General features: G+C 28.4%; 5 protein-coding genes across 9 annotated transcripts; 2 read left to right on the top strand and 3 right to left on the bottom strand.

Annotated features, from left to right (window-relative positions):
- Positions 1-921: 921 nt before the first annotated feature.
- Positions 922-2,168, bottom strand: LOC111030214 (TIMELESS-interacting protein). The gene is made up of 2 exons (XM_022309616.1): positions 1,965-2,168; positions 922-1,463 (listed from the first exon to the last, which is right to left on the bottom strand). The coding sequence occupies exons 1-2, from the start codon at positions 2,141-2,143 to the stop codon at positions 947-949; spliced, it is 696 nt and encodes a 231-aa protein (XP_022165308.1). The 5' UTR covers positions 2,144-2,168; the 3' UTR covers positions 922-946.
- Positions 2,169-2,734: 566 nt separating this feature from the next.
- LOC111030212 (U3 small nucleolar RNA-associated protein 18 homolog) lies at positions 2,735-5,742 on the top strand. The gene is made up of 9 exons (XM_022309613.1): positions 2,735-2,939; positions 3,190-3,267; positions 3,339-3,471; positions 3,599-3,787; positions 3,844-4,041; positions 4,116-4,284; positions 4,541-4,830; positions 4,900-5,039; positions 5,662-5,742. The coding sequence occupies exons 1-9, from the start codon at positions 2,920-2,922 to the stop codon at positions 5,684-5,686; spliced, it is 1,242 nt and encodes a 413-aa protein (XP_022165305.1). The 5' UTR covers positions 2,735-2,919; the 3' UTR covers positions 5,687-5,742.
- Positions 5,743-6,197: 455 nt separating this feature from the next.
- LOC111030213 lies at positions 6,198-10,187 on the bottom strand. 2 transcript variants are annotated; one of them, XM_022309614.1, is made up of 4 exons: positions 9,962-10,187; positions 7,380-7,538; positions 6,942-7,167; positions 6,198-6,869 (listed from the first exon to the last, which is right to left on the bottom strand). In XM_022309614.1, exons 1-4 carry the CDS (start codon positions 10,097-10,099, stop codon positions 6,598-6,600), a joined length of 795 nt encoding a protein of 264 aa, XP_022165306.1. In that variant the 5' UTR covers positions 10,100-10,187; the 3' UTR covers positions 6,198-6,597. The 2 variants fall into 2 exon arrangements, with proteins under 2 accessions (XP_022165306.1, XP_022165307.1); XM_022309615.1 differs by lacking the exon at positions 9,962-10,187 and adding an exon at positions 7,644-8,541.
- A 2,216-nt stretch (positions 10,188-12,403) lies between these two features.
- Positions 12,404-13,105, top strand: LOC111030217 (zinc finger BED domain-containing protein 5-like). The gene is made up of 2 exons (XM_022309618.1): positions 12,404-12,681; positions 12,769-13,105. The coding sequence occupies exons 1-2, from the start codon at positions 12,404-12,406 to the stop codon at positions 13,103-13,105; spliced, it is 615 nt and encodes a 204-aa protein (XP_022165310.1).
- Positions 13,106-14,396: 1,291 nt separating this feature from the next.
- On the bottom strand, positions 14,397-23,857 carry LOC111030210 (transcriptional repressor CTCFL-like). 4 transcript variants are annotated; one of them, XM_022309609.1, is made up of 15 exons: positions 23,568-23,853; positions 21,594-21,646; positions 19,815-19,976; positions 19,660-19,755; positions 19,470-19,585; positions 19,173-19,412; positions 18,981-19,093; positions 18,658-18,827; positions 18,423-18,559; positions 18,209-18,359; positions 17,993-18,144; positions 17,798-17,938; positions 17,153-17,362; positions 15,816-16,011; positions 14,397-15,754 (listed from the first exon to the last, which is right to left on the bottom strand). In XM_022309609.1, the coding sequence occupies exons 2-15, from the start codon at positions 21,619-21,621 to the stop codon at positions 15,621-15,623; spliced, it is 2,046 nt and encodes a 681-aa protein (XP_022165301.1). In that variant the 5' UTR covers positions 21,622-21,646; positions 23,568-23,853; the 3' UTR covers positions 14,397-15,620. The 4 variants fall into 4 exon arrangements, with proteins under 4 accessions (XP_022165301.1, XP_022165302.1, XP_022165299.1 ...); XM_022309607.1 differs by lacking the exon at positions 23,568-23,853 and adding an exon at positions 23,034-23,455 and having other exon boundaries at positions 15,621-15,754; XM_022309608.1 differs by lacking the exon at positions 23,568-23,853 and adding an exon at positions 21,728-22,684 and having other exon boundaries at positions 15,621-15,754.
- Between the last annotated feature and the right edge of the window lies 1 nt (position 23,858).

Here is a 23,858-nt window from a genome sequence, read left to right as displayed (position 1 = left end):
AAATGCTGATGGATGTGCCAACTTCAAGTGACAAGTATTCCACCCGTGTTGAAGTACTATCAAGATTGGTACCTATCAAATAAATTGAATATGATAATGTTTGTATGATAAATAGTAAATTATGGAAATGCAGTAATGCCATATAGAAAATAATATTCTCACTGAATATCACCTTCATAACTAGTAACTACAGACATTTTTGAGTTTTTCATTTCAAAATTTGTAATTTGTACAGTGCTAACTAACAGCAAAAAAATATAATAGAGACCCTGGCGATCATATTATTCGTTTATACTGCGGTACCCTTCACAGCCAAAGAAAGTATACTATTTTTAATCATGGCACTCATCGCTATTAGAATATTATAATTTATAGTAGATACTTATTATACCATCACAACTTAAGAGTCCAACACTAGGTGCTGGGGATAAAATTCTTGTTCAGAATTAAAAATAAAAGGAATTTTTTAATGGACATTTTATTCAATCAAAATATGTTTTATTAAAACTTTTTTCAATAAAATGAGAAGTTCTGTAATTCTACATACATATTTTTAGTTTTTATCAACATAAAAATGTAAAAACTACAGTGGATAAACAAAAAATATTACAAGGGTTGGTACGGTACATTATGTTACTTAGATTTACTAAGTAATAACTCATAAGTAATAATAATAACATATTAACATACATTTTACAGTATATTTTACATTTAATCAATGGTAATAGAAAGTACATAAATACAAAAACTTTACTTCATTGTTTATAATTTCTATATCATTAGTTTGATTCTAGAATTTAACATAGTATCAATGGTCGCAATTAAAAAAATTATTTTTCTCTGACTGAATATTTCAAATTACAATTTTTAGTTTAATAAAAAAATAAATCTTTCTTAGATTTATAGAACATAAATATGTGTTGACAAATGTAAATTATTAATAATGTTACAAAGAATCAAAAGATACAGAATTTGCATTTAATGAAGCATTTACTTCTTGTTCTTGACGAGCTCTAATCTTAGCTTGTCGTCTTTCCTCAGCCAACATTCGGTTTCGCATCATCCTTTGTCTTTGTTCTTCAGTTAATCCAGTGTTACTGACACTTGGAGTAGATGTTACTGGGAATATATCTACAGTGTTAGCAATACGATCAAATACATCGATCTGAGGGGGTTCAACTAATGGTGGTTCAACTACATCATCCTCAGTTTGTGTTACACAATCATTGACATCCATATTCATTCTTATTCGTTTTAACATAACCTTAATTTCATTTTTTTTCCCTAATTTCTCTAACTTATCGATAGAGTCATCAAATGTATACCTAGGAAATAATCTATGAGTCCATTGTTCTAGACGGTTTATGACAGCATTGAGATCTTCAGATTCATGGCCTTTACCTTTCAACTGAATGTTCTCAAACCATGTTGGAAGTACAGATAACCCACGAGTACCTCGCAACCTGCAATTAATACATAAAATTATACTTCAACAGTTGGTTGATAGTAAAATAACACAATAAGACATTTTTTAAACAAATATTTAGAAAAAAATTAGAATAAGAATTATTTAATTGCCATAACTGTATTCTCGTGGACAGAGTATAGTTAGAAAAATAATATTATTATATTACCTAATTAAAACTAAAGTCTAAGAATAACTCGAAATCTTGGTTAAGTCTAATGATTTATCTCTAATTTAAACTTTGTTTTTTTTTTAAGTGCAAGAGGAATAATAAAGAGGTGGCTTTTGAATTTTATTAATACTACAAGATACCTATTAACTAACCTTAAAAGAACATATCGAGGAACATGTACATTGGTCATTAGTGTGATAAAAATTAAACTTGAACAATTAATTGAAAGTGTATGTAGTATGTCCATAGGTACTTATAATTGGCTACTTGCCTACTTACCCACATTATCTAGTATCTACATAAAATAAAACTAGGATAAGTGATTACCTTTCAGGATTCAATTTGGGTTGTGGATTTCTAACACGGATCTTCACTGGAACAATTTTTTTTTCTTCATTACCCTCATTTTGCTCGTCACGATCTTGCGGCTCTAGATATTTATTCACATTTTCATCGAGGTGATCTTCGACAAAATTTTCGAAATCATTTTCTTCAAAAACGTCCATCGCCGATCAGGAAAAAATCGGAAGTGGCATCCACTGAGAAACAATATAAGCCACGATTTCAATCAGTAAAAGTTTCTTCAGTATCAGAGTCAGCTGTGTCGTCTTCACTAGCAAATTGCTGAAAACCACTGTGGCTATCCTCTTCGTTTAGACGATCCAAATAGACGCACAACAAATATTTGTTCAAGCGATCCGTCAGAGTTGGACGAGTTGGTTGAAGTGATTGAATGGTATTATCGTATTTGCGATGATCTTTAGGCTTCCCGGTCATGGCAGATTGATATTTTATTGATTAAATCCCGCTTTCCCGCTAAATTGCCGACGATCAGAGATCAGACATTCTGAATACAACCGTCATCAGTCACCACCAACTACCAAGAACTGAAGTATACAACAGAACAATATTATACATAAATAATTATTATATTATCTATAGCCGTGGTTACCACTTACCAGTCTGTGTTATCAAAGTATCGTGTCTCAACAGATAGCTGGTATGGACCGGTCCGTACTATGCACATGGCCGGCCATTCGCCATTGGCTACAACTGAGGAATACATTATACAGTTGTAAGTTGTACAATTGAGTCTGATAATCACTTATCACTTATCAGTATAGTGGGTACTGCACTGCACATGGCATTGTGTGAATCGCTTGAATTTCAATCATGAATGTTATTTGAAATTCTGAATTAAACAATATTACTTTTAATAATAATATTTATCTCTACTTTGCGCTACCATAACACATAAATTGGTCACTCAAAGGCCAAAGCCATGAATAAATCTGAAACTATGTAAGTATCGTTTAATTTACGCAACTATTTTCAATCATATGCAAACAGTATAAAATAAATCTTAAAAACAAAAATATTTTGATTTTTACCATATAATATCTCCAGTATCTTCAGTTCTTAGTTTATTACCTCTAAATACAGAGTAAATTGATCTAGTATTTAATATTGTTGCTAATGTTAATGCTTAACTATATTTACTTTGAAAACTTCTGTTAAAATAACCCATGTTTTTAATAATTATGATTACCAGTAATTGTCTAGAAGAAAACTTGAATGGTAAAAAGAATTTTAAACGAGCATGGCGAGATGAGGATGATACAAAATCCAAGTAAGTTATACTATTATTATTATTATAAAAAAATTTTAATTGTTGGTATTGTTTCATTTTTTAATATTTAGCAAAGAGCAAAGAAAACTTTTAAAACAGAAGTATGTTGGAATTGTTGGTAAACCAAAATGGGCCAAAATCACTGCAGATCAATCAAGAAAAGTATTACTAGATGATGAAGATGAAGATTTGGATTTGCTTAAAGTAGATATTACTAAAACATAATATATATATAAGATATAACCTCAGATTAAATAAAATAAATAATTCAATCTGTGGTATAACCATTAAGTACTTAATTATAAATGAACAACATTTTAAATAATTTCAGTACAGTGGTAATTTAGCTCGTACAAAAAAAGGAGTAAATTTAGCTAAAGGCTTGATTGGTATAAAAAAATTACACAATTTAAATTTGTCCACGTCATCTTGTGGCAAAATTGTTAAATCAGTAGAATTTCATCCAACATCCAGTATAGCATTAATTGCTGGTATCTCAGGAAGAGCTTCAATTGTACAGGTATGATTTTAAATTTAAATCTCTAAATTACAAATATTTAAAACTACTGTTTACAGGTCGATGGATTTAAAAATGATAAATTACAATCTATTAAATTTCAAAAATTTGCTATTGATTGTGCACATTTTACTGTTGATGGAAAACAGTTTGTAGCTGGGTCCAGGACACAAAGAAATTTTTACTGCTATGATTTAATGGAAGGAAGGTCAATGTTTGTTCCTGTTCATCATAATATTGGACAGACTAGAATGGATGTTAGTTGCTATTAGTTTTTAGTATTTTTCTATTATCTATCACTTTTGATTTCTTACAAATTTAAATTTTACAGAACTTTTGCATGTCACCTGACGGAAAGTTAATAGCTTCTTGTGGCAAGTTTGGCGAGATTCACTTATTTACTGCTAAGAGTAAAGAATGGATAACTACATTGAAGATGAATGGTGCAGCAAATTCTCTAACTTTTACCAATGACGGCAAGAGAATGTATTCCTTTGGAGGTATCTAAATTTATGTTTTATTTAAGTTTGTTATTTGAATAGTTACTCTAGATACTAAGAATGTATTGTAGGTTTTCAGCTCACTAATCCATACCAAAACATAAGGAGTATCTCTTGTACCATAATTGTGATTTAAATATTTATTTTTGAGTTTTTTTATACAAGTATATAAGTTTTATGTACTAAAAGAAATCAGATAAATCTAGCTTACTGTCCAAAATTATGTTAATATTAAAAAATATTTAATCATTTATAGAGAATGGAGAAATTTATGAATGGGATATGAACACTCGGACGTGTATAAAGAAATTTATGGATGACGGCTGCCTCCAAGGCACTAGTTTAGCACTATCAGGAGACAATCAGTATTTGGCAGCTGGCTCGTCATCAGGTGTTGTGAATTTATATAAATTACCTTGTGATGTAAATCCAAAGCCAGATAAAACCATTTTAAACTTGCTGACCACTGTTTCAAAATTAAGCTTCAACAAAAGTTCTGATATTTTAGCTATGGTTTCTAATCAAAAGAATGATGCTATTAAATTGGTAATATTAACAGTTTTTTAGATCATTTAGTTTTCTAATTTAAAATAATGTATAATTCCTTTTTTTCAGTTGCATGTGCCATCTAAAACTGTGTTTTCTAATTTTCCTACAACATCTGATAATGTTGGGAAAATTAATTGTATAGATTTCTCACCCAATGGTGGATACCTTGGTTTATCCAATAATAAATCCGAAGCTCTACTGTACAGGTAATTACAATTATTAGTAATATTAATTGAGTTTTAATTTTTTTACAATGATTTTCCTTTATTACTTTAAAAAATATATATTAAACTAAATATTAAACAATATTTTTGTATTGAAAAACTTTAAATTTGTTGTTTATACATGATTTATTATCATTGAGTTTAAATTCTATAAATAAAATTATCTTGGTTTTGATGGAAAAATCAGAATGACAAACAATTTATTATCTTAACCATAATACAACTTTTAACATAAAAGATTATGTACACTATGGATGTTTAGTAAAGAAAGAGGTTATCTATTTTATATGAAATTGTCCTCCTATAAAAATGTATAGTTTATGTTTAAATGATAGTTTTAACTACCAAACCATACAGTTTGTACAGTCCTAGACAGGAGTGAATCAAAGTTTAGACTATGATAAATACAGTTACTCAGTTTTTGTCATAGATTGAATACTGTGTATATTTAAGCCTATAACTTTTAATACATTGTTATCTTAACTATGTAACATTTATTTATCTCTTAAAAAATGTTTGAAAATAAATATTTTTAATAATTTTCCAGTTCAATATTGAACGGAAATATGACTAACTAACAATGATTTTTTTTTTTATGTTTCAGATTGACACATTTCGAAAACTACTAAAACTAAATACAGATATTCAGCTGTTATATAATTACACAAGAAGATCATTAATTTTTTAAAAATATCAAATTTGTCTCCACAAATTGTATTTAATATATAATATTGATATTAAAAAATAAAAATTTTGTTTTTTTTTAAAGAATGTGAATTATAATTTTATACAGAGCCACAGAGGGTATCTTATTTTGATGTATGCATGGTTTTTTAATAATAATGGATCTATAATATGGAATTTAAAAAAACCTATTTCTTTGTTTTAAATTAGCAATTATTTTTTTCATAATTTTAAAATTTTTAAGCACACGATTGTACCAAAATCAAATGTATTTTTAAAGTGGTAACCACTATACTGTTAAATGATTTTTTTGAAAATTTTGTTAGTCAAATTATCTTTATTGGTTTCCTAGTTTATTTACCACACAGTCCTCTAAAGTTTGATTAATTCATTGTTACATTTAATTAAAATAATTGGTATGAATAAATTTAATTTATTAGTTCTAGATCATTTTTAATAACGATAATAATATTATATCGGTAAACCATATTTAAATGTTTTATTTATTTATTTTTTTTATATTTTTGACCTTTAGCTCAATAATTCCATTTATTCATTACTTACTCACATGTTTAGTTAATCATTCATGCAACCCTGCATCAACATCTTATTGTCCTAGTAATTAACATACTTGGCAGACTTAAAAAATTGTATTGCTACATTTTAAATGATAATCGTTCAGTTAATTTTAGTTTAGAGCCATCGCCCAGCAGTGGTCTCCATCATTTTTTCGGTGGTTTGAAGACCTGCTATAGTCAATTTTTTAGATTGTCAAGAAAGTACGGATTCAATCCAACCAAACCGATTAAAAAACTGAGAATTTCCTAAATCATTGAACGTGTGTTCATGTGAATATTTATTGTAATAAATGTTGGGGATTTTCTATACGTTGTAAATAATAATAACCGCAGTTCAACAAATATGTAGTGATGACTCCAATTGAGAATGAAGAGAAGTACATGAGGTACTTCCGATAATCGTGGTTGGACGCAGCAGCTACGAACCTCCGAGCCGACAAATTGTCTATATATTTTTTAAACAGCATCGTTGTTTTCATATTTTTTCTTAGAAACTTATCGAATTTCTTAACAATTTCTTTAAATGGGGCATCACTATTCAGAGTTTTTCCTAAAAATAAGACAACCGGTTAAATTTGATTAATTGTTTGTTCAAAAATCTTATTCCGATGATGTGTCGCACTCGAGAACTGTTGGGTTGGGTGATTATCGGTGGAACCCATCTCGACCGGCTGTTGCTGGAATAATGGGAATGGAACTGTTTGCACAGCGACGTCTTTTTTAGACGGCATATAGCTAACCGTAACTGTATTTTCATGGACACGCGGATGATTCAGTTGTGCAGGTTCTGGAGTCAAAGGCACCAATAATCTCGTTTTTGTCACCTCGAACACACTACGACGTGGCACCTAAATTTTTTTAATTCTATATATATATTTTATATATGTGTAAGAAATAATAATTTATATATTATTTCATGATATAAAAGACTTTAAGTTTATTAATATATCATTAGTAATGGGACTATACTCACTACCCTATCGAATAGGGTCATCAGGATCAAAATTTATGAATAGGTACCTAGTGAAAAAAATATTGAGATTTTTAAGAAAATTCTCACTGTTGCAGCATGTACTATCTTCGGCTCTTTTTTTATTTGCTTGTCATTGACATTCACTTTGCTTTCATTCTTTATTATTGGCTTTGAAATTTTACGTTCCAAATTTTTCGAGAGTCTATCTGCACTTGCTAGCATGCTGGCCAAAGACATCTTTTTGATCTAAAAAACATAGCAATTAAAAAAAAAAAAAACATCATACCTAATATTTGATGGATTATAATAATATGATCAAAGAGTTTCACGAAAGTTTTTAGATTTTTTTACCACACAAGCTTACAAATGGCCGCACCTGAATTGCTTGCGAATTTGTAACTGGATGCACTAAATTGCATGCCTGATTTTTATATTATACAATGTAGGTAGGGAAGACTGGGTACAATTGTAACACGGTAAATATTTACCTTCATGACAAGTATGAAAATTTAAAAAAAATACACTAACTGTAATACTGTAAATGGATTGTATCTACCATAGTACCATCTATACTTATCAATCGGCCGATGTCATGTTTGTTTTACAAGTAAAATAATAAAAGGTGATAAAAACACCATACACCAAGAACAAAAAATAAATTTTTTTTAATAAACCCAAGTTTACTTTTACTACGTCGCAAAAGAGTTTTGATTATGAATTTAATATATTTATGTACCTACGCCATATGACGAGAATTTTGTACATTCTAGTTTTGATTGTATTGGAAAGTTAATTGTGGCCTTTAATGCCTTTTCTACAGTTTTACCCTTACTGTGGGTACAATTTTAACATTAAGTTTTTCTTTTTGATTCTCATTTACTCAACATTTTTTGAAAATGAAATATCAATCCTCATGCATATAAAATAGGAAAATGTTACACAACAGATTAAATTAAGGTACCTATCTATGTAATCAAACAAAAAAAGTTAGAATACTAATTTAAATAGATAATTTCATGAAATTTATTACAATTGCACCCAGTCACCCCTACAATTATAACATTTTCCCTCCTCCATTTTCCGGTTAGGTACGTATATAAATATACGGGCAGGACACGTTTGGATCAATTTTCCCAACACACAACTCGGTTGGACCAATTTTGAAGATCCGTTTTTACTAAAAAAATATTTGTATTACACAATTCATTTGGACCAGCATTTTCCTTTCCATTTCATTTTTAACAGGCTTAGGACTGTCTTTGGCATGGTTAAAAATGCTGCTTCTTATATTTATAAAAATATAAATATAAAATTTGTTAGATTATTAATTAGAAATAGAATAATTATAATATAGTGTTTGTGATATATAAGTGTAAAGTGTATAACCGCAATTAGCATTGCTGATAGGGCCGTGTTGTAACAGATATCTATTATATATTTGTATATACTAATAATGTAACTGAGTTTTTGGTCAGTTACCAATTATAAATAATTGTCTTGATAAAAAATTGGCCCAAACGGGATCACAAAATTCTGGTCCAAACTGGTTGCATTTTTATTAGTGACCCAAACGTCCCTGGTCCAAACGTGCTTCGACCAAGTATACAACTGAGTCTCGATAACTCTACAGATCCCATTTATCGAGACTCCACTGAATGTGCCTAGTGGCTATTTTATAACCATTTTTAAAAATGTATTTATAAAAATTAAATGTTCGGTTAAAGTCGATATGCTAATTTGTCAAGCCTTTCTATTTGGTTATTTTCATGTTTATTCATTATGATCCTTGTCAAATTTTTCCTGTACCGACTCAATATCACCTCTAATGGTTTTTTAGATATAATAAAATATATAACAACAATATGTTTATTACCTATATGATATTTTCAATTTTGGTTATTATTGGTACAAATTAAGGTTCTTAGTTAATTTCAATTAATAATTAAGATAAATCTTTCTTTAATCAGTTAATGTAATATTTTTAATCTTTACCTGCCGTTCGTAATTGGTATACGTCGACAAAATGTCAAAATAGGTAGTAAATAATAGATATTATAATTTATAATAATGTTGTGGAAATGGAAAAAAATGATTCATTACGTATGTTTAAAACGCATTAATTTTATAAGAAAGATATTAGGTCGTAATATATCCGAATATTTGTTTCAGTGATTGCCCTTCAAAAAATAACTAAATACCTACTGACCGTCGACATTGTAATCTGCAGACTAGTCTTGCAAAGTATTCAAATACATTTTTTTTCTTCGAACACTTATTATACTTCTGAAAAAAAATTTTTGAATTATTTTATTCATTAAAAAATGCTTTATTAAACTCGAAAAATAGTTTATATTTGTGTCAAGACAAATTTTTCTATTTTTCTCTCAAAAGTCGAGTAAATTTGAAGTTATAACCAATAGTTTTTCTCTTTGAATGAAATATGATCGACCGACGTTAATTTCCAACCATTTGAAAACTGAGAAATATTAGCGGGAAAAAACTAAGTATAAAATAAGTAGGTACCTATGTATTCAGAACATATATTTTTTAAATGTATTCGGAGTATTTTAATACTGATTTATTTGAACACGTATTCCGAATACAAAATAAAATTATTCTTTACAAGACTGTCTACAGACTGGAGTTACCTTTTCTGTTGGAATTCTTACCCCAGGTGCAATAGGTCCGCCGTTTTTATTTGACGTTTTTGATTGTTGCTGTTGAATCTTCCGTGCATCGACAGAAAAACGGTTCGTCTTCGGAGAATTTCCAAGGTTGTCCATTCGAGCATTACCGTCGGGAAGCATCTGTGATTTAATTTTTGGACTTCCTAGTTCATCTACTCATTCGTTTAGCTTACACAAATTGACACAAAAGAATAAAGTTATGAATTTATAAGCCGAAGACAAAATAGATTATAATATATTGTTCGAATAACAGTAAATTATTATTATTATTTATTGTTGTTACGAGACAACAGGATGTTAAAATATAATATATATATACTATGGTTTTACTACTATAATATTATCGGCCCATTAATTAAATATTTGATACAATATTTTAAAAATATGTTTATTTGTAATTGATATTGTTCAGAGTTGATGAATAAAATCGGTTACCTATGAAAATAAATTATAATCTTCATCCTCTAATTTAAAATTTTAGAGCATATAATGATATGAAATATATTCCTATGTATTTAATATTTTTAATAATATTGTCTGTTATAACTTATAAGTATAATGTAATTCTCATTTATATTCGTTTTATTTATTTAGCAGGATAATGTCAAAAGCATTAAGAAATATATCTAAAGCTATTTTATATCTAATTAATGGGTATACCTAGCTAAAGATCAGGTATTCTGGGTATTCAGCTCCCATTAAACACAAAACGCTCGTTTTTTGTAATTTATTAGGATTAGGTGAGTTCTTACTGTTTCTTATTATATAAATCTTTCAGATTATAAATAACGTGTAACAGATTTAAGGCATATATCATTTATACATCGCAACATTATCAAAGCGTACTACCCACCTTAGTTTTGGATAATACCGTAATTACTAAAAATTAATACGTTAACAATTAATTTCATCGAATAACCAGCGGGTAAGGCAGGGAGGACGGAGGGATTCTCTGGCTATTAGCTTCGGGAGCAACATTTTGTGATGTATATTGTATAGGACATAGGTAGATAATATATTAATTATTCTATAGTATCAGTTCTCAATATTGTATGCATTTAAAACATATAATGAAAGAATATGACCTATTAAATATTTTGTAAAAAATACGTTTTTTGTTTATCTTAATAAAAATAATATAATTATAACTATTTTTCTATTCAAGTTATGTAGTTTTATATTTAAAGATTCCAATGAGAAGCAGTACGTACCGAGGTTTTTTAAAATGGAGAAAATTTCATAATATAGTAGGTATTATATTATATAATTATGTATATTTGGAAAAAAAATGGACATTCCATTCCATATGGACTTTTTTTCTTTTTTGTATTTTTTTTTTTTAGCTAACATATTATATTTTTATTACGCATCATTATTATTATATTTTAATACGTACTTATATAAGTAATTATTTTTCTACCTAATATTATTCATTTTGTTTACTTTCCCATAATCTTAATCTATTTCATTTTTATTGTATACTTCTAACTATACACATTTTTTTATCTTTTTCGTACCTATTAGGTATTATTTTAGTACATATTTTATATTTTCAGCTTACGTCTAGGTGACTAGGTATTAATCTATTTCATTTTTTGTTCATATTTTATGCAAATATCTATGAATATAATATAATATATTTTGCATTTTTCATATATTCTTTTACATTTTTCGGACCTTCTTTATTTTTCAGACTATAAATCTATTTCATTTTTTAAGTTTTTAACATTTTTCATAAGTATAAATTGTTTTCAGTTTTTAACATATTTTTTTTGCCATTCTTGGACCTACTATATTTTTTAAAATTATAAATTTATTCCCTTTTTTTGCATTTTTCGTGCATATTGCAATATTATTGCATGTATATCTAATAATTTGTTTTTCTTTTTACTTTTTCGGACGTTGGTTAGGTTAGGTTGGATTAGGTTAAGTTGTACAAATAACCAACAAATAACAATATAATACATAAATTGTTTTGTCTTTTTTAAATATTATTTATCATACTTTTTGATATATATTCTGTTTTTTTCATATTTCAATATTTTTTTGTTTTTTGACATGCATAAACTATCAATTATTTTGCTTTTTAATATTTATGTGCATTGTTATACCTATCAGTGGTTTTCAAACTGGGTGCCGCGGCACACTGGTGTGCCGCGAGTATGCACTAGGTGTGCCGCGGTTTTTCCATAAATTACCGATTGCATTGAATTGCGATATAAGAAAATAAATGCTTTCAATCTCTATGGATTTGATATATATTTATATATTAATAAATCGACAGTTTGTAGGAATAAAGTGATTAAGATAAGTAATCTCAGATAACTATTGAACTATAAAAAGTATAGGTTATCCGTTATATTGTTAGACAATATTTTATCACGATTTTACAATTTGAGAGAGGAGTTACTTGTATTTTTAACTATGGAAGAAACTGAATTCAACTTTCTTGGGGATGAAGAGTGGTGGACAAAGTTATCTTTCTTAACTGATTTGTTTGAGCATCTCAATAAACTAAATTCAAGTATGCAAGGTCGTGATGAAAATATACTATCATCGTCGGACAAAATTATGGCTTTCATCGGAAAATTGAATTTATGGAAAACTAAAATTAATCAAGGTAATTTAATCATGTTTCCACGTACTGCTTTACTAGTTGCGGATGACAACATTTTTTCATTAATAGTCGAGTCCATCACATTGTTAGAAGTAAAAATGAATAAATATTTTTCAAGTATTAATATTAAAAATTATGACTGGGTACGAGACCCTTTTAATGTGTCTATTAGTGACTTGGTTGATTTAAAACTTGTTGAAGAAGAAAATCTCTGTTCAATCAAAAATGATCGAACATTGCAGTTGAAATTCAAAGAGATCACTCTCAATAAATTCTGGATATATGTTTCTAAAGAATATCCAGAGATATCTATAAAAGCACTGACTATTCTTTTGCCGTTCTCAACCTCATATCTTTGTGAACAAGGGTTTTCAGCGCTTGCGAATATAAAAAATAAAAAACGAGAAAAACTAAATTCAGTGGAAGAAGAAATGAGGGTATGTCTGTCAACTATTCGTCCAAGAATTAAAAATATTTGTAACGCCCATCAGGCACACATTTCTCATTAAATGTACCTATGTATAAACTACACTTTTTTTTGTAAATAAATTTAATAACTAATTATACTGTAATTGTAATATTAATAAATAAATAATAAAAATTTCTAATTAAATGTATATAAAATTATAATTAATTCAAAACAATTTTGTTCATCTAAAAAAATGTCAGTGTGCCGTGAAAATTTTTTGAAGTGTACGGTGTGCCGTGTATAAAAAAAGTTTGAAAACCACTGTATTATACTATACTTTCTTGTTTTTGTTATGTGAATAAACCTATATTTATATAATTATATTGTTACACATTTTATATCATATGTATTCATAGTATTATACTTATTCTTATGTTGTATTGTATTATTGTTTGAAAGTTATTGCGTAGTATGACATTCATAATACTAAATACAGATATTTTATCAAAATTTTTGTACAGTGGTTAAACCACTTTTTGTAAATCAATAAATACATTACTGTCGTTGGATTAAAAATATAAATGATTAATGTAAAGCCATGCTTATTTTATTTTGCAGACGATAAAAGTAAGTTAAAAAAAATAAAAATAAGTTTAAAAATCTTAACTGGGAAGTCGTACTTTGAAGTACCTATGCTAAATCTAATTACTACATTATATTATATATAATCAGGAAAATTCAACTAATAAAAGAATAAAATGGGTTTTTACCCCCAAATCACATTAGTAATATTGGCGGTTTACCTATTTGGTGTGGCCCAAACTTATTCCCAGGCGTGATATAGAAAGTACTTATGTGTGACATTATTTTATTATCATTTATTATTTATTTTATTATTAATTGTTGTATCCTTAAAAGTTAGTAGGTATGATTAAACAATCCAAGTATATATTTTAATTTTATATTATCATGATGCCAATCATAATATTAGTAAAAAAAAAAGTGAATATTAACTTAACGCTATATTCCTAAAAGTTTTTTGCACTTCCCGCACGCGCCTGACAATATACTATTACATGCGGTTACTGCCAAACTCTTCACATTATTTTATGTTAAATATATCATTTTCTATATTTTTTAATCAAAGTAAGAACTTATGATAAACTTCAAATTACATTTTCAAGCTGTTTTATGCACATATTAATATTATGCAATCATACTTAAAATCAAAAACAAACTAAAAAAGTAGTACATATTAATGAATTTTAAATAGCAAATATAAATTAGTAAATTTTTATTTTCATTTTGATAAGAATTAGAACTACCTATATTTTAGACACGAAAGCAATATGTTAAGAATAATTATCAGGTTTAAATAAAATCAACACATGTTTCTTAATGCTATATTGTACTTGTACTTTATTTATAATCAAAGCTAGGATGCCATTTAGAAACAACTATTAATTACAATAACACTAAAATAATTAAAGACTAATATTGTAATCTGTTTACATATCTAACAAGAGTATATTAATGTTAACAATAGTTTATTTGTTAATTGCATAACAATCAACAGCACTCAATATATTTTAGGAATAAAAAGTGCACATGCTTACAATATATCTGGACAACTGGCACACAATAATAAATTTAAATAATTTTATACTTCCATGGTCATATTATAAACGGGACTGGGAATGTAACTACATAATTTAAAAATACATAATCGAATAGAAACAAAATATATTATAATTACAAATTAAAATTATTTCAATAGAGTACTATAAGTAAGAAATATTTATTTACAAAATACAATTAGGAATCGTTTAGTGTTTATAAAGTAATACTATATCAATCTCTTTATTCAAGATAAATAAGTGCAGTCTTTAAAATATTCAATATTTTAATAAAGGTCTTTAGGTTATGTCAAAATACACTGAAAAAAAAAAAAAATACTACACTTTAAATAAACATTGTATAATTAAAATATATCAGATTTTAAATTTATGAATTTCACAAGAAAAAAAATCGGTTCTCTAAACGTTATTAATTGTAAACGCTACGTAATAGGTTAATCTACTATTTCAATTAATTCACACAGTAAAAAATGCAATAATAAGTCTGTATATAATAAAACACAAATCAGCGATGTTGAATTGACTATTAGTTTTGTTAACAGTTAGTTGATACATTTGTTTACTTATATTGTATTCAATAATAATTCGAATAAAAAAACAATTTAAAATCATGGTTATAAAATAATTGAAGCTATTAATGAATATAAACACGCTAATTTGTTAATCACTAATGACTTAGTTTAAGTATTTTGTGTAATTTTTTTACAAAATACAAAATTTAAATAAAAATAAATTACACATAGACAAACCAATAGCTATAATAGTATAATATAAATTGGATACTTATTTCTAAGGTTCAAATATTTTAAATCTAAAATAACATAAATTTTAGGCTATAAAAGAGCAGTTTGTTCAATATATTACACTATACATCAATAATGATAAAAATGATAAAAACATAAAATTTGGTACACAAATTATATAAAAGGAAATGTAAAAAGTTTGAGTTAAAATTTTACACTTAAATTATAGTTACTTTTAACCACCTGAGTTGGTTTCTTCATCATCTTCGTCATCAAAACCAAAACAATTTTCAACACCATCACCACATTCTTCTTTTACGTCTAACAAAGACGCAGTTTTTAAAATTGTTAGGTCTTTTTGACTTGGTGCTGTAAAATAAATAATTTAATTTGAAAATTAAATTTAAAGAAAATTGTAATTTGTACTTACAAGAAGATTGGTCAACTTGTTGTATTGATACACTCGTGGATGAGTAATTATCTATCTGATCTTGACCATCAAGTTGAATCACTTCAAGTACAACATATTGCTGTCCATCGTCGCCTTCCACTGCTACAACTCCAGTTTCACTTGTTGGAATACTTGTGTCCTCTTCAGATTCATCTTCATTAGCTGAATCTGTATACTGCAATAATTTATTATCAAGAATTATTTTTCAATTTTATCCTCATGAAATCACACATTAATTACTTAAGTATGTTGAGCTTTATTCTACAACATTCAATTCGGTTTCCACCAGTCACATAATGTTCACTTCACACATTATACATATATGTATTTACCGCACATTTAGGTGATGTATTTATAACTTCTATTTTTATTATTGCCGTTATAGGTATGAGAAATTTATTTGTGTGTTTGTTAATTTAGTCAAGGTAATCCAATTACATGATAATAATAATCAAACAGCTAATAAATTATCCAAGAAGTCCAACAATACATCTACTGACAACTATGTTACCTACCCACAATATTGTAGAAGACACATCATACTTAATTAAATTAATAAATATTATAACTGTTCTTCCTAAATTATCACTCCACCACTTATACAAAATAAATTTAGTAACTCGTAAACAAGAAACTGGTATCATAGTTGTGTGTAGACTTAAGAGTAAGCTATACCCGCATGTGTTGTCTCCATCTTACAAGAGTGTAGAATATCAAATTTTACGTTCAGCAGAATACGTTAAGCTTAGTTAGCTTAAAAATGAGAGTGAATTTATAAGGTAAGTTTATTACGGAGGGCTTTTCGTGGGCTTTTTATTATATTTTAATTTTAAAGAGTTATGAGTATTTAAAAATTGTAAATTGTTTGTACTGCTTAAAATACTCATAATTCTCTTTAAAATTAAAATATAATAAAAAGCCCATGATAAGCTCTCCGTAATATTTTTACCTTTCATTTTAATAAGAGGTCAATCACTCTAATTTTTAAGCTAACTGAGGTAAACTTGATCTGCTGAATGTAAAATTTGATATGCTACGCTCTTGTAAGATGGAGACAGCACATGCAGATATAACGTCGTCTTAAGGGACACAGTAAATAACTAAGATATTAAAATATTATATATTTTAAGCTGAATATTTAGGTTAAAAAACTCTGTATATGTATATTCTGTGATATATACAAGTTGCAAGCGTACAAAATCAATTAAAATGAATAATTATTTTTAGGAAAAAAATGAATAAAAAAGTTTCATAAATTTCTTTTTGTCACAACTGATTGTAAAAAGTTAGATAATACATTTAAAAAATAAAAATACCTCCAGTCTTTGTTTTAATGCTGTATTTCGATCATTTCCAGTAGATTCTTGCATATGAACTTCCATATGTCTTAGTAAATTTCCTTTATGTCTAAACGATCGTTGGCACGTATTACACTGATGAGTTTTTGCATGTGGTGGAGGTGGTATATAAGCCGGATTATGATACAGATTATGATGGCGGCGAAGTAATTGTTTTTGTCTGAATGACTAAAGAAAAAATATAATAAGTATAGTTGATATAGTATAGCAGGGATGGGCAACTCAAAGTTACTAGAGGGCCAATTGAATTTTTATAAAATTTAAAATCTAGCGGGCCAGGGCATAGAAAGCAAAAAAAAAAGTCATTCAAAATATACATTTTAATTAGCATTTATTTTGTTTATAGTGAAATAGGTAATACAAAAAGCGTTATTGAAAATAATTTAATTAAATATTTAAATATAAATAGTTATTTGCAGTTTAGTGAGAGTTTTGAGGATGTGAGGCTTCTAATGACAACACGGCGAAATCAACTTGTATACCTATACCTAATGCAATTTGAAAATGTAGCGCGGGCCAGATAAAAAAGGCTCGCGGGCCACCAGTTGCCCACCCCTGTAGTATAGTATACAATAATTATTTATGTAACTTAAATTAATTTACCTGATCACATTGTTTACAATGGAATGGTTTTTCATCAGTATGTATTAACATATGAGTTTCAAGATGACGCTGAGACATGGAAGCATAAGGACACAATTCACATTTATAACATTTTTCCCCTTCGTGTGATTTACAGTGAACCTATAGAATATATTGATTAGAAAATATATTGATGGAAAATATATACTTCAATACCTTGTACTGGTAACGATCAGGGAACGCTTCACTACACCGTTTGCACTTAATAGGTTTGTCGGAAGTATGAAGCTTTTGTACATGAATACGTAAATCAGTTTTTCGACCACAAGTGGCGGGACAATGGTCACATTTAAATACAGGTTTTTCACCTAGAACCAAAATTTAATTATTTTTGTACTCTAAAATATTAATAATATAAAAAATTTAATTTACCGCTATGTATTAGTCTGTGTGTTTTTAAACTGTTGGATTGGGTAAACCTAGAAAAGCAAATATCACACTCATATGGTTTCTCACCAGTGTGTATACGCAAATGACGCTTTAATTTAAATGTATCTGGACTTGCATAAGTACAATGGGGGCACTAGAAAAAATTATAAATATTAACATCTAGTTATAAAGGAATATAATGTTTAATAGTAAATACTTGGTATGGTCTTTCACCAGTATGACATCTCATGTGATTTCTCATTTTGCTAAGTTCTACACTAGCATAATCACATATCGTACATTTATGTGGTTTTTCATGAGTATGCTTATACCGAACATGTCTAACAAGTTCTCCTGTAATATAAATATATATAAATATTTTATAAAAAATAAAAACATTTAAAACACAACATAATAATAAATACTTAGGAAGAACTAATAAATTTGCATACCCGATGTAGTAAAAGCACTTGGACAACTTCGACATTGATAAGGTTTTGTTCCAGTATGAGTATTAACATGATTTTGCAAAGAAGTTAGAGTTTTGAAACCACGTTCACAAACAGTACACTTATGAGGGCGCTCTTTAGAATGAGACTTCATATGACGAGACAACAAATACCTAAAAGAAAGTTTTTTAAATTTTATGAAAAATCAAAATACAATAGAAATATTAGGTGATAAGTACAAAAATAACAGCAATTAATAAGTGCATCAATAAAAATAACAATAATAATAATGAACTGAAAGACATTTTGAAACTCGTTAAGAATACCTTTTTCCAGTAGTGTAATTACAATAATTACACATGTGTGCTTGAGTTACAGTCTGTGACTTTTTAGGTACTATTTTAAGTATTTTAGATTTGTCATCTTCTTCGCCCGAATCCTAAATATATATTATATTAGAAATATATTAATAATAATAATAAATAAATAGAAATGTTTAAATTTTTTTTTAAACTTACAATTATTTCTTGTTTTTTTGGTAGAGTTGGATCTTCCCCATCATTAAAATCATATACATTATTGACATCAGGATCATCTGGATCAGGGTCTTCTTGAGAAATCTCCATACTAACATTTGATGTTTCATCATTTTTGTCATTTTGTTGTTTGACTACATAAAGAACATAATTGTTGGTGTCAGCGTCAGCTTGAACAAGAGTAACTGTTTGATACCCACTACCATCTCCTAAAGCAACAATCTAAAATTTCAAACATTTTACTACCCGTATTATTTATCATTTATAATTTTAAATTACTTGGGGGATATCTTTTTTAATTTTATCTTGTACATTAGGCAGAACAATTTGAGTTACGTTATTTATATTGTTTTCATTTGTGTTAGCCATCATTTGTGCATCATGTTCTGAAAGTCCTAGAATTTAAATTAGTTTTTAAAAAAAATGTTACATTTTGAATTCCAATATTGTAACTTTAATTTTAACTTACCTCCAACCATAACCATCTGGCCATCTCCTGTAGTTGTTTGATAGTAATATTGGACATTTTGATCTATGAAATATGCATGTTCTACTGAGTCCCCATCTAAATTTATTTTTTTTATTAAAATATAAAATAAACTTTTAAGTAAAAATAATACTTACCAGGTTGTACTTGTGTTACATCATTTCCTTCAATTTCTTTATTAAATGAATCTAAGTAATTTTGTATGTCTGTGATATTTTCAGAGCCAGAGGATGAAGCCTCTAACTTTATGTGAGTTCCATCAATAGTCATAGTATTTGCAGATGACCCGGCATCTAATACTAATAATTAATAGACAATGACTTAGTTAAATGTGGTACATTCTAAATAGGTCCCAAACACCTATTCGAGGGTAATATGTTTAAATTTTTTAAAAAACTAAACTATTAAATAACTAAATAATAAACTAAAAAATCGGTTTTTCATATCTGCGTATTTAACTCAGTTATTAATTGATTAGTACAAAAATATGTTATGCTAAGTTCCATAGACACCAATGAAAATATACCATGAAACAGAGTCATTTCATAACCATTGATCAGCTAATACTAAGACAGGGTTTTAGACTTAAATTTATAAAAAGTAAGTGTTTTTAAAACAAATTTTGTAAAGAATTTTTTTATTATATAATTTAAGGGGATGTAAGATGTTAAACAAGATTTAGGTATATTTTAGGTTTAGAATAAGGTCAATGCCATTTTGAATTTTTTATTCAATATAAAAAAAAAATGTTATTTTATACATTTAGTAGAGGAATGAATTATATTTAAAAAAATACTCAATACACTTAGTATAGGTAATATAATGCGTGTTGGATAAGATAAAAGTATAAATACAGAAAAACCATAGATTTAAATTGTAAGACCTAGAATTTACTGAAAGTTTGTGGTAAATTCTAAAATATACAAATTAATTAGGTCAAACCTCAAATGGTTAATGTAGTTTTGGCTTTTCCAAATGAGAAATGGTAAATTTTAGTATAAACAATTTATTGTGGTAATAGTCCAAAGTGTAAAAAAATATGCCAATAACTAAAACGTCCAAATCAAATATGATAAAATTAAAATCAGTATTTGAAACTTATTCTATACATTTAATTTTAACTAGTATTATTAATAAATATAAAATATGTATTTAAAAAATGTATATGATTGTCAATCGACAATAAATACTATAGATGAATAGGATACATTTTAACTTAGGTTAGGTTTTACACAATTCTCAATGTAACAGTAGGTAGTCAATTGTGTACTAACAAATAATATTGTATATTGTAATAATTTTATATTATGTTCTAATTTTTTTTAAAATCATTTTCATAACTAAATATATAATTTAAAAAAGAAGTAAAATATATCTCAAACTAGAATGTTCGTAAATCTATAATTGTAAATAATTAAAGTGTTTCAATGTTATGCATTTTTACATTTTTAATTAATAAACTTAAATTAGAACAATTTTAAAATAGGTACTAATTTAACTTTAATGCAGAAGTTTGACTAGGATATTTATTTTTTAACACATCTTTTAAAATCTATTTCAGACATGAACCATAATAGATAGTTTATTAGTTTATCCTAACATTTAAAATATCTTGTTTGTAAAAGTCAGACCTACAATAATCATTCGTGGCTCAACCAAATTAATTTAACATTAAATCTTAGTTTTCCTGTTATTTGTGCTTTTACAGTAACATATTATAGATTATAACTAATTTATATGAACTATATCATGTACAGCATAAATCTGCGATTTAAAAAAACCATAATTTCTTATCTGTTTATGGTATTAATTAAAATGTTATTTAACTAATAAATAGGGATTTAAGACTATTTTCACTGATGTTAGATTTATAATAATTAATAAGCATAATAAAGATTAACTATAAACTAAATTACCAATAGTTGCTCCTTCGTTTTCAGACATTGTCGAAGTCTTGTTAATTAAATACCTATAATCAAACATTCAATTTATTGTTTGGATAATAATATTAAATTTCTAGGATGTTCATAATATAATATTTAATACAAACTATATTCAAATATTAAATGTTTGGAACCAGAGCAGAAGTCAAACACGGTCACCAAGGACTGACTAGTGACTTCAACATTCATGTATTCAATATTTAGCTGATAAGAATAACATATCAGTTTGGATCCATCGAGAACAACTGTTCAAATTTAAAAAACAAAATATTTTTCGTTTAACGAAAAATGCATATAATTGAGGTAGCAAATAACTCGAGTCTTGATTCAGGATCCCTGAAGGAGCGTTGGTAATAATATTGTTGAAACGATAGAAACGACCAAAAAAATGTTGTGAAAAAATAAAAACCCAACAAAATAAACAGGCATAAAAAAAAAATTTTAAAAAATTGTTTATCGCGGTAGTGTAGAAAAGGATAAATGATTGAAAAAATTACAACAGTGCACACACACGCGACAAAAAGTACCTACGTCAGAACAAAGAAAATAATGTGAAGGTATATGATATATCACAATATACTATCGTAATAAGTAATGACTAATATAATATTATGTCGTGCTAAAACACAATATTATTATTGATTAAATCCAAAACGACGGTTTGGACCGGGCAGGAGGGCTGCAACCGCTGTGAGCCCGTGATAAGGATTAACAACAACAACAACAGTAACAATAACAATATTTCGATGACATATGTAAAATAAAAATTGAATATAATATAAAATCTAGATTGGGAGATGGTTTTTTGTAGATTTGTTTTGGGGGGGTGTAAAAGGGGTCCTCGTTTGCGATACAGGTGATTACATTACAATACTAAACGCTTGGGTGCCGTATATATTTTCTGATTTGTGTTTCTCCAGACGATAAGCGTAAGCAATCAGCAGGGTATGAAAATTCATGAAATACTGTAAGGCAGATTGTTAGTTCGAAAGGTAAGTACCTAGTATCAACTCGGAAGCCCGCTGAAGTGACGGACAACCGAATACGAATGACAAAAATCTATTTCGGACATCTGCGGGCGGTACCGATCATTAAAAAAAAAAAAAAAAAATAGTGATCTATAATGGTCCCTATAGTGAACTGGACTAGTAGAGTAGTGACTATACTGAGACACTGAGTGGACACTACTGGACAGCAGACACCAGAATACTACAGAACTAGATGCCCAGATAATGACATTGCTATCGAATTGCAGAATGTATAATACATTTAACAGATAGGTACCTACAATTATAGATAAGACGCGGAAGAAATGACGGAAACGTCCACGGAACGCTGCCTATCGGGAATTAAGAAAAGAGACATTGTCGCGTCGTGCACACATAAACATATTATTATTATTCTACTACTTACACGTTTTGTACACGGGGGGCATCATTAACAGCCGCGGCGAGACATATATATTAATCCTATGAAAGCGCCGCCACACGGCAACCGTACACATATTATTTTACGACGCGCCGTTGGCCGCGGCCGCCACCGCCACCGCCGCGCTGCTCATGTCGCTCACTAACGACGCTCACAATTATTAACGACGACAACAAGCAACGACAACGAGAGTCGAGACTCGAGAGTGACGGCGACTACAGCGACGAACGCGCGAGCGAATCGACGACGCGATAGAGTTAGAAACTAATATTACCATATTGGCATATTGATATTGTGTTGTGGGGTACGTATGCGGGACGACGAAGAATCATATTATTCACTATTATTGTTGTTGTTGTTCTTCTTATTATTATTATTAGGATTGCTATTGTCGTCAATTAGAAATTGACGCACGGATGGCGATAGTATTCGTACCTCAGCACTGGGTCGCAGTCGAGAAATCCTCCGACCCTGTAATGTCGAGTAGGTACTCAAGAGTAGGACGTATTCTGTACTTACGCGGTGTTCGCGAAGGCGGCTGCGGAGTGTTGTCAGGCGTCCGTTGAGATGACGCCGACGCGTTAATATTATGATTATGTTACGGTTTGTCCGTGGTTGTCGTTCACGCGACTACGCTTTTGCGAAACGGTGAACCGTAAACGGACGGGTGTAGGGAAACGGCGATCGTCGGTGCGCGCAGCGGTTTCGGGGACGGCACGCATACGCCCGATGACGGGGACGGAGGCGGCACGGGTACGGGTGTCAAAAATCGGCCGCCATTTTTTTCCGTTCCTGACGGTTGTTACACAC

The sequence above is a fragment of the Myzus persicae genome, unplaced genomic scaffold (genome assembly GCF_001856785.1).
Source record: "Myzus persicae strain clone G006 unplaced genomic scaffold, MPER_G0061.0, whole genome shotgun sequence".
Lineage (NCBI taxonomy): Eukaryota > Metazoa > Arthropoda > Insecta > Hemiptera > Aphididae > Myzus > Myzus persicae.
This window is presented reverse-complemented; position numbering and strand designations above follow the sequence as displayed.

Bases quoted from the DNA above. Each gene is read 5' to 3' on its own strand.
- LOC111030212 (XM_022309613.1), top strand. From the start codon at position 2,920: ATGAATAAATCTGAAACTAT. The intron at 3,268-3,338 runs GTAAGTTATACT...TTTAATATTTAG, and splicing joins GAGGATGATACAAAATCCAA to CAAAGAGCAAAGAAAACTTT. The intron at 3,472-3,598 runs GTAGATATTACT...AAATAATTTCAG, and splicing joins AAGATTTGGATTTGCTTAAA to TACAGTGGTAATTTAGCTCG.
- LOC111030210 (XM_022309609.1), bottom strand. From the start codon at position 21,621: ATGTCTGAAAACGAAGGAGCAACTATTG. The intron at 19,977-21,593 runs GTAATTTAGTTT...ATTAATTATTAG, and splicing joins AAACGAAGGAGCAACTATTG to TATTAGATGCCGGGTCATCT. The intron at 18,828-18,980 runs GTATTCTTAACG...ACTTTCTTTTAG, and splicing joins AATTACACTACTGGAAAAAG to GTATTTGTTGTCTCGTCATA.
- LOC111030217 (XM_022309618.1), top strand. From the start codon at position 12,404: ATGGAAGAAACTGAATTCAACTTTCTTGGGGATGAAGAGTGGTGGACA. The intron at 12,682-12,768 runs GTTAGAAGTAAA...TGTGTCTATTAG, and splicing joins ATAGTCGAGTCCATCACATT to TGACTTGGTTGATTTAAAAC.
- LOC111030214 (XM_022309616.1), bottom strand. From the start codon at position 2,143: ATGGACGTTTTTGAAGAAAATGATTTCGAAAATTTTGTCGAAGATCAC. The intron at 1,464-1,964 runs GTAATCACTTAT...TATTAATTGCAG, and splicing joins CCCAAATTGAATCCTGAAAG to GTTGCGAGGTACTCGTGGGT.
- LOC111030213 (XM_022309614.1), bottom strand. From the start codon at position 10,099: ATGCTTCCCGACGGTAATGCTCGAATGGACAACCTTGGAAATTCTCCG. The intron at 7,539-9,961 runs GTAAGAATTCCA...TATGTTTTTTAG, and splicing joins GCGGACCTATTGCACCTGGG to ATCAAAAAGATGTCTTTGGC. The intron at 7,168-7,379 runs GTGAGAATTTTC...AAAAAAATTTAG, and splicing joins AGATAGTACATGCTGCAACA to GTGCCACGTCGTAGTGTGTT.